The 10086-nt window shown below is 40.0% G+C and overlaps 1 protein-coding gene across 6 annotated transcripts in view; it reads right to left on the bottom strand.

The window, feature by feature from the left end:
- Positions 1-2945: 2945 nt before the first annotated feature.
- The window catches only part of SPATA13 (spermatogenesis associated 13), a 168402-nt gene continuing 161261 nt past the window's right edge, over positions 2946-10086 (bottom strand). For 3 of the 6 annotated variants that reach the window (XM_076328078.1, XM_076328076.1, XM_076328077.1), the window contains 2 exons: positions 8345-8419; positions 2946-7074 (listed from right to left, as the gene is read on the bottom strand). In XM_076328078.1, the coding sequence (XP_076184193.1) occupies positions 6893-7074; positions 8345-8419 (257 nt within the window). In that variant the 3' untranslated portion in view covers positions 2946-6892. The remainder of the gene's footprint in view (positions 7075-8344; positions 8420-10086) is intronic. The other 3 variants (XM_076328080.1, XM_076328079.1, XM_076328081.1) reach the window with 2 other exon arrangements.

Here is a 10086-nt window from a genome sequence, read left to right as displayed (position 1 = left end):
TACCCGTTAGGCACCATCTGAATTTTTCTAGGATTGCTTAGCTTTGGCCTCCTCTCACACTTCAAAAGTTTAATAGCCCACCCTGCCAGCTTAGTGCTGTGCCCTCAGTGATCTGTCCTGCCATGCAGAAAACCTGGATTTATTGATGAACCTTCCTGGCTGCAGGGTGCTGGGAGAGCCGGTGGCTCTGGGGTGACAGCACTGGGGGCAGCAGGGGCTCCTGGGGACACGGCACCGGCAGCAGCAGGGCCTCCCGGGTGGCAGGGTCCTTACGCTGATCCAAAAGAGGCTGTGAATTTTACAATGACAACAGTGACGGTCTGTGTATCCCAATCCTGAGGTGAGAATGACGTAATTCATTAGTTACATTTACCTTGACAGACTCTGCAGTTAGTCCAGTTTGATGCTTTTTTAGCAGAGAACCAAGAAAACTGCTGTAGGAATGGCCTTAAAGACAAACTACCATCAGCTGCTTTCTAGTGTGCCTTGCCTCATCACAGAATAATGCCTTGGAAATAATTACACAGTAGCAAAAGTACTTAATTTGCTTTTAAAAAATGTTGCTTCTGAATGGCAGGAGATGCAGGGATTTTTTAGATTGATTGCTGTGCTAATTACCTTTGTTAGGAACTGAATATGGCAGTAATAACCATGAGATGGATGGTTAATAAAAGAAGATATACCCAACCTTATGAGCAGAGCACCTTCTAGACACTTTTTCAGTCCTTTGTGAGTCAGTATCTCTAAAGTCTGGGGTATGCTCATAGGTAGAGGCCAAGGTTAACTGTGCCTAGCAAATCTGCCTACTGACAGTTCACTTCAGTGTATATATTGGGCCTTCTGCCTTCTTATTTCCTATGTGCCAGAAACAAGGAGGAATTTGGCATGTGCCTGGTTCTGCCAGCAAAGTCCCTCAGGAGCACCTGGAACAACTCCTTCCCCCTGAAGCAGTTTCAGCTTTCCAAAAATCACCAGGAGAAACAGTCGATAAATCCTACATCATCTTGTGTTTCTCTTCTGAGTGAAACTGAGCCCTTGAAGGGCAGTGGTACTCCTTGCTCTGCTAACCTCTGCCCTCTCAGCTTTGCCCTTCTGAACTTTGCTGACACCAGACTCCAGTGATGCGGACACCTTCCAACCTTCGCTTGTCTGCGGAGTGGTTTGTCCGTCATTGCTGGTGGCCCACTCTGAATGCTTAAAACATTAAAATGACTCGGGTAAAAACCTTGCTCAGGTGTCGTTGTCCCCCCACCGCCAAGATGCACAACAGAAATGTAAGATGTAACATAAACAGAGGGAAGGTGTGATGGGTGTGGATCACTTGTCTGGTGCAACCTGCTGTAGGTACCAGCAGAGACATTATCTGGGGGTGCCATATGGAGTCTATAAAGGCAGGGGGTGGGTGTGTGTGTAAATATATATGGATACAAACACACACACACACACGCACACACATACATCTTTTTTTGAAACCAGAGCCTAAATACTTAATAGTGGCAGTATGTGAGTTCTCAGCCCTTAGTACTCACCTGGACAACCAGAAGTCAGTTCTGACTGCAGTGAACTAAACCTAACTCAGACCTAAGATTAAAAAAAAGACATGTTGTGCTGACAGTTTATACAGTTTAGACATATTCTCACAATTACATGTTCTCTAGCTAGTTAGAATAACTGAATTTTGAAAAATATTCAGAAACACATTAAATATTTGTGTGCTTTCCTTACAGGCTGCATGATGTGCAGTTTTCCATTGCTGACTTTTTCATTTCTCCTTTGGTACTGTAACATAAAAAGGCCTGAATCCTTGTCTCTGTTACCAAGCACAGATCATCATGTAGCCTCTAAAAAAACCCACCAAACCAAAAAACCTGAGACAAGCAGTGCTATTTCTGCGCGAACTAAAAGGTCCACCTGATAGATCAGCTCTCGAGGAACTTAAAAGCTGACGGTATGGAACAATTGACAGGATTTAGCCTGACTGCCAAAGCAGGAAATAAAATGCACAGATGAGCTCACCATGGCCAGATGAATTGCAAGCTCCTTAGAAAGCCTATTGATCACAACGCCGTACTCCAGTGTTTGCTCAAGGTATGTTTTTTGGTCATCCGATCTACCTCAGTACTCAGACTGTGCCTTTCACTTTGATATTGGAGCACTCGGCACGCATCCTGCTGCAGCAGCAGCACTTGGGAGGCCTGGGAAACTCTCCGCTGTGAGGGGAGCCAAGAAATAGAGATAAGAGCTTGGACATTGGAAGGAGGGCGAAAGAATTGGCAAACCCAACTATTCTGCCAGCATTTGAAACTGCCAAAGCATTTTTGGTGAAAAGATTTCAGCAAAGTATGTTATTTTGTTAAAGCTAATGTGTCTCAGAGAAACGTAATTTTTGACGCAGCCTTGAGCAGGAAGGACACACGCACGCCTTTCAGATGTGGTCCCCTGCTCTGTCAGGATAACAAGAAACGAAAAACTTCCCCGAATCAGAGCGGTAAGTTGAATCTCCAGCAGCGTCGCCCATTGCTGTAACAAGCAGGCAGGTAAGCCTGTTCACACACATTTACAGAACATGCCTTTTGGATGAACCCTTTCAAAAGGTTTTGCTTTTGTTCCAAAGAAAATAAAATATAATCCTCCTTATCTGAACTACAGTACTTAAGTCACCATCCTCTGTTAGCAGGAGCTTTACTAATACAGAGGCTGCATTTGCATTTACTTCCAAGGGGTACTGTGGGAGCTGTCTGCCAGGACAAGGTAAAGCACAGTCACTGCAGATGCATATGGCTGGGACAGTAACAAGGATGGGTTTTGCCTGAACGATGAAGACTTCAATCCCAGAATCACGTTTAGTAGTTGTTAAAATGAACTTGTGCTGGGAAGTACTGCAGCTGTGACTGCAAAAACCAAGAGAGGAGGGTGTGACCTTTTTTGCTTTAAAATAATAAAATAAATATGACAGTTGATACATTTTTGCATCACAGAGGATATTTTGTAGACAATAAAAAACCCCACAACAATTTTAAAACTGCACAATAAAGTTTTATAAGACACAGCTGAGGAACTTCAGCTTTGTACATGATTTAATTCAAACACGTACAATAAGAGAAAAATAATGGGAATGTAAGTTTGTACTTATTTCCAGAAAATAGATTCATTTGACAAACAGTGTTCCAAGAGTAAATAAACCTTGTAATGCAATTACTTCAGAACAAATGCACATCAAGCTACTGCAGTCCCATACACTGTACTTCAGCCGTCAACAGCCAATTCACCTGCTCTGTAGCCAGGACACTTCATTTACAACGTGTAACAGCACACAGATGGTAAGATGCACAAAGCAATGTACGTAAGATAAAAATGTTACAAAACACTTGTCAAAATAAAATATATATGCAAGTCGTCCCTAGTATTTACAACAAATAGTTTTAAATTAGAGATAGTTCAGAAGGCATCTCCTCCATACAAATGCCTAACATACAGAAAAAAAGCAGAAAGGCAGTCAAAGAAAGGTACTGTGTTAGCTATGGCTAAAGACCTTTGGCTCCAAAACTCGGTTATAATTATTTTCAAAAGACAACTAAAATGTGGAACATTTGAGTAGTCTGTCTTTGAACTCCGTTATTACACTGACCACTAAAACTCAATGTGAAATTTAGCATGGCAAGAGCCACTTGTAAAACAATCTTATTATTTTATACATCAAATGCTCTGAGTTAGATGCAATTATGGTTTGGCATTTTCCTAACTCGGTGGGAACACATTTGAGGACAATTATATTTTACTGCATCTCATGCATAAAGTCTGAGGTTGTCTGCTCAGCAGGCCATCGGGAAGGCTCTGGCTGTGCTTTATCTAAACGAGGCACAAATGTGCTTAGTAGTTGCCCTAGAACTTTTTATAGTAACTTAAAGCATGCAAAAGCGAGAGGAGAAGAACAGATGTTGCCGTCACACCTTTCTGATCATATATAAGTTCTGTGATCAGAAGGAGGATCAGGGCAAGAGTTGCTAGCATACAAACTTTTACATTTTAGTTGCAACTCTTTTTCCCAGACTCTAAAGTCAGGCTGAACCCCAAGTAAATATTTGTCTTAATTGTTGGATAATGTAATTGTGTGTTTTCATTTAACTATAATTTGTTTAAAAGGTTATGGTGGTATCTAAATTTGGCCCATTTGTTACATTTTATCTTAATCTGTTGCAAGGTCAGATTGCAAAGAAAGACACAGAGAATAATGTAAAACAACCATGTCTGTATGTAGGGTACTATCTGTAAAACTGTCCTGAGTAATCTGCACCATGAAACATTTGCTTTTTATCGCTCTGAAATTCACTTCTTGAGAAAAAAACTGCTGCATCCAAAACCATATGCAAACATTTCTGTTCATTTTTAGGGCTAAGGCACCAGCACTACTACGTGGGGAGAGCCTTCATGGGCACCGACGTGGCAGAAGATAAATCCCAAAACCTCCTTTTTTTTCCAGCACTCCACAGAACCGAGCCCTGGAAGGAAGTAGGTTTTAGCAAAGACACACATGGAAGTAAGTGTGAATCTCATAAAGTCTTAAGGTCCAGCTGGGTAAGTTTCTGGGTGAGCACTGCAATCCAACTTCAGACTTTTTTTTTTTGCATCTAGAACAAGTCTTTCAAAATGTGATTATGAAAAACATCATCTCCACTTCCACAGTACGTGCATCACTTTGGTTTGCAGGCCTGAACGTGGCAAGTACCCACAAAAATGGGTATGTAAGAAACACAAAAGGGTTACTCATTTAAGGGGAAGGGCATGCATCCATGCCTGCATTTGGAAGTCTGCTCCTTGTGTTTAAATTGAGCATTTAGAATTATCTTTTAAAAAAATCTGAACAGAAATGGCTTGTTTTAAACATCAAAAGAAAAATACAACCCAGCCAACTTTTTTTCACTAACTTTCCCGTGCATTTTCTTTAAGCTGGATCGTTGAAAATATCAGTGCATATTTCCAGTTCTTAACTGTTTCAGGTCATCTTCCATCGCTATGGGAAAGCACAAGCAATGAAGTTCACTATGCAGTGAACAATTAGGCTGAGCATCACCAGACTTTGCATTATTGCTGAGCTATATACACAAGGCATTTGAAATGTACAGTTGTCAAAAGATATCATTTAAAATCAAAACCACAAACCTGGGCTTTGCAGAAGTTGCCGCAAAGTTATCAAATCACAAAATCTAGCGACTAGTAGGCTTCACAACACTGATGATAAATAAAAATATAGAGGTAACAATAGTAGTAGGAACAAATACATGTTTAAAATAAGGCTTTTTTACACTGTTGTTAGGATGCCTGGCCTCTAGCCCCTTGTTTGTTCTTCATATATTACAGATTCATGACAAAGCTGATTGTGTCCATTGTCAAAGAGTACCCTTGGATCTATCCTTATCATCAGATAATGCCCCTAATCAGCAGCATAGGGTAAAATATTGTAAAGACATTCATAGCAAATCAGTTCTGAAACATACGGAGTCTTTCTTTCCTTCCATATTACCAGCAGTCTTGTCATCCTTAATGAGAGCTATCAAGCAGAAATGATCAGTGCTGCAAATATCAAGATCCTGTTTCTTCCTGATGGCTTTTTAAAAGTTATTCTCCCAAATCAACTTCATGTCATAGGCAAATCATAGCAATGCAAATCACGTATTGCATATGCTGGCCAGAGCTGACCTTAATCGAGTCAGGTTCTTCCCCTTCCAATACAGACTGACGACTCTGAGACAAAAATCCATCTCCAGTCCACACAATTTCTCTGTCCCTTCCAGTAAGGATTTATCTTTCTTTGTGAAGTAATAATTGGTCAAAATCCATTGTCAACTGACTGTGTAGAAGAAGCGTGGATCCAGACCACTTCCATATATTTACATTACCATTCATCCATTTTCTAAGTCAAGTTATATGAATACAAAGTGTGAGAACTATGTAACATAGCCAGCAGTCAGCACGTACCGTCTCAACTCTGACTTTGTACATTCACATTATCTCCATTAGAAAATAAAAAAATACTTTTTACACAGAGAAATAAGCATATTGGAAATATAAAGAAGCATCTCCCAGGCGAAGAAGTGCGCAAAAAGTGATATAAAAGCTCTATACTGAAAAGCATACATGCATGCAATATATTGCTGTGACTGAAAGTAATCAATCTGAGATGCCCTGGGCTCCTCTTGTTTCCACTTGTGTGCAATAAATGCACATATCTTTACAGTCCATTTCACACTGTTCATATTTCTATATGACAGAGTAAGATTTCCCTGTTCCAATCTGGAATATGGTAAGGCCTTGCGGGACGTTCTCCTGCCATTTGGCAATTTAATAGAAAAAGACAGGAAGGATTAGGGTCCACTAAATTCTGCAACAGCTGGTTAATCACATGGGATGTCTCCACCTGATCTTAATGGGTGGTCTCTGCTCAGTGCTCCAAAAGGAAGGAGAAAACTCCTAAGATTCCTTGCTGATATACCCTTAAGGAAAAATTCCTCCCTATCCTAAATTTGGCCATCAATATAAGGTTAAGAAAAATGAAATGTTACAATGACCTGCATGATTCCATCACTTCTTCAACATAACTAAGAAACAGAAATCAAATTCTGCTGCTTCAGAGTAACAGCAAGTTGTCTTTGTCAGAAGGGAGACTGCTCTTCATCAGCAATGCCGACACTTGGCAACATTGACTTCAGAGCAGTCTTGAGGAACTTCATTCTTCTTCTAGACAAATGTTGTATTTCTGGCTCAAGGGAGCCCAAGGTTTTCACTCCAAAACTGGAGATTCACTGAGCTCAAATAAGCTTAACTGTGTCTCCAAGGTCCTTCTCCGGAGGCAAGCCTCCCTCTGTGCCGATGTCCTTCCCAGGCCCTTGGCCTCTCACTTTTTAAAGGGGGTGAGTTTGTTGAAGGTATGCCAGAAGAGGGATGGCTTCCGCTTGGGTTCTGCCAGGGCAAAAACCTGCTGCTGCGGGATGCTGGTAGGCACAGTGATGTGGCGCTGATGAATAGGATGCAGGCTTTGGTGTGGAGGAGGCACAGGACACCCGTTATAGCTCACACCTGCAGAAGGAACAGTTTAAGAAAGCATATGAGTCAGCTAACAGAGCAACCAATACTGGGAAAATTTAAGCACAGGACCATGGGACAAATTCAATGGTCAATAAAGCCAGTATGAATTTTGCCATGATCCTGAACAGAAGCACTACTAAAGGTTACCTTTTCTGATGTTAGACTTTTTAATTGCTGCATTGATTTGGCTTAAGAAGAGAGTAATACCAGTAAAAATAACATTACAGAATTACCAAAAATAAGCAGCAGTTTCCCATAGCCTGGCTATATTGTTTGCACAAGTAAATTCTGGTATTTCAAAGGAATGACAACACAGTAGATACTCGTATTTTAGTCAAATCTCAGAATAAGGCTGGGTAAAATATTGCTACCAACATAAACGTTATTTCTTCAATTTGGAAAATATTTTTCCAGGCTAATGTTCTCAGACTTTGACCTTTGTGCATTCTGAACAGAATCTCCTGATCACAATCTTCAGCCACTCCTCTGAAAATCTGGACAGGTTTTATAAGTATCTAGTGATTGATAAAGAGAAAATGCTTTAATAATATTAATTCCAGGCAGCAGAGGACTACCTAACATCAACTTCTTCACTCCTTCAGACTTAATGTGGTCCCACTTGCTCAGTTTATTCTCTCAACACACTAGAGATTTACCCAAATTTGACCTGAAGATAGAAAAGGACAAAATCACGGTGCATTTTCTGAGAGAGAAAAGGAATAAAAAAGCTGTTTCCAGAGAAACACGTTTCTAGCCTATCCTTCCTTCTAGTCCAGGACAGAAGGAAGCCATTTTGAGTTTATTATCATAAATACAGCAACACGTGGCTTGCAAAAAGGACTTTAGGATATTTTAAACAAAGCACAGAATTGCTAAAGAAGAACAAGCTGTTTGAGTAAAAGCAAAGGAAGGAATCAGTAACCCTCATTTCTAATTTAATCTCTGCGTGCATTTTCTTACATCCTTAAATAAACAGCTTGCCTTACCTCTTCAGTTTCTTCTCTAATAAAGAGAATACTGACTTGCCTGTCTGAAGGCAAGTCTCTCCCCCAGGAGACCGGGGAGCTGATTTAGTAGACAGTTTCCAAAGGCATTGGAATTTGGTATTAAAATACAGGTTAATGGAAATTATTTGAACTCCATGTAAACCATGAAAATTTTTTAAAAGATTGAAGAACTCAACCATAGCCAGATTGTGCTATTTCCTAACATAAAGAACACTGGAACACAGTAAGAATGTAAAGCAATTCTGAACACCCACCTTTAATTTTTCCATGCCTTGACTTACGGGCATTCTGCATGGCTTGTTTCTTCTGGGTTTCTGAGATTTCCATTCCTATGTCAAAGTGTAATATTAGGGCACTGGTATAAAAAAACTGTATCTAATACTTGATTACATTAAATTAAAACAAATAAGTAAACCATATTTTAAACAATTTTTAGTAAATCTTAATAGTAATATACCTGAAGTTTTTAGAAGTATGTTTTACTTTGTCATATAAATTTAAAGATTGCTTTTCACTGGGATAACAATAGGAACATTAATTTGCCTGTAGATTACTGGGAAAAGCTGCTTTCCAGTTCCTGCAAATGGCAATTACTGGGGAACTAACCACACAAAAGTTCTTTTTATAGCTAAGTCCAGATAACAAGAGATTAAAAAAAAGTGTAAATTAACACTTCTGAAAGCTACAAGCCACGAAGTAATAGATCACAAATGCAGAATCTGTTTCTTTTTTCACTCACTCTGAGCTAACTTGGGGTAACAAATTGAAGTCGCTGGTGTTGCAGTAGTACAAATTTGGATATCTTTCCCTCCACTCGGAGGAGACAGTATCACATAATCTGCCAGACACCGAAGCAGGCTGTGACGTGGCTGTGGCTGCACCAGACTGGGTCTGGATCCCTCACTCCAGTTGTACTCTCATGTACTTGTTTGCATACTTGTATGACTTCCATGATGCTATAGTATGTGGTCAATCCTATACTATTTACTATCATGTGACAGGTGTTTGACTGATCTGTGCTGAGTACAGAGATGCCAGACATCTGCTATGAAAGGTGACACCAGTGACTGGTGTTGTCTGGAGCCCATGTACAGGCACTCCAGTCTCCTCTCCCTGCGCACAAGACAGTTGAGATACATGGATATGTTACGTTTGCACAAGGAGACAACAGGGTGCACATGCTGTCACTCATTTCACTCATATGCACATAAAGAGCACAGAAGTTGCAATTCAAAGTCAGAATGAAGCGTCTGGTTTGGTTCCGTTTTGCATCTTCCCGCACTTCTCTATACTTTTAAAACTCCCTTTACTTTTTTAGCCTGAACTTATGAAGAAGTTATTACAAATCAGCGTATTAACTTACAATACAACAGCAGGTAGCCATAATTTTGGGGTAGCAGAAGTTTTTTTTATTCTGCAGGGTTTTTTTTCCTTTATAGAAACAAGGAAACAGATTAAAAAACCTGAAAGCAATTTCATCAACAGAGATCAGACCACTTTCTTAGGGTTATTATTAGCGGTTTGGAAAAGGATTTTTCGGCTGTGGCCTTTTCTTCCCATATATTCATAAAAGCTAAGAAAAGCTATATATGGTTTGGGAGACAGTGACTCACACCAAAGTGTCTTTGAAAATAGAAGTAAAATGCCATTTGCAGTTCTGAATTGGAAGAGTATTTGTTCTCTGAGTGGTTAGATTAGAGGCTTTGTGTCAAGTCCAGCAAGATAGCTTACAAAATCAACAAGATAAATTTAAATCTGAGGTTGAGAATACTGGCGCCTTTCCACTGGTTTTGGCTAAAGGAAATGTTCAATTATGCCAAAAAAATGAAATTTTAGAAAAGAAACAGTCTTCTGAGTAATGGAGAAAACGTGAAAAAAAAATTGTGACTGGCAAGACCAAATGGACATTAGCTATTACAACTCAGCTATCTTTCCTCTGGTTCATGTGCCAAAACAGGTACATCGGAATAATGAGTTGCGACATTTGAAAAGCAAG

This window comes from Aptenodytes patagonicus, chromosome 1, assembly GCF_965638725.1.
Source record: "Aptenodytes patagonicus chromosome 1, bAptPat1.pri.cur, whole genome shotgun sequence".
NCBI classification, from domain to species: Eukaryota; Metazoa; Chordata; class Aves; order Sphenisciformes; family Spheniscidae; genus Aptenodytes; species Aptenodytes patagonicus.
Note: the sequence above shows the minus strand (reverse complement) of the source record. Positions and strands in the feature narration are given on the sequence as shown.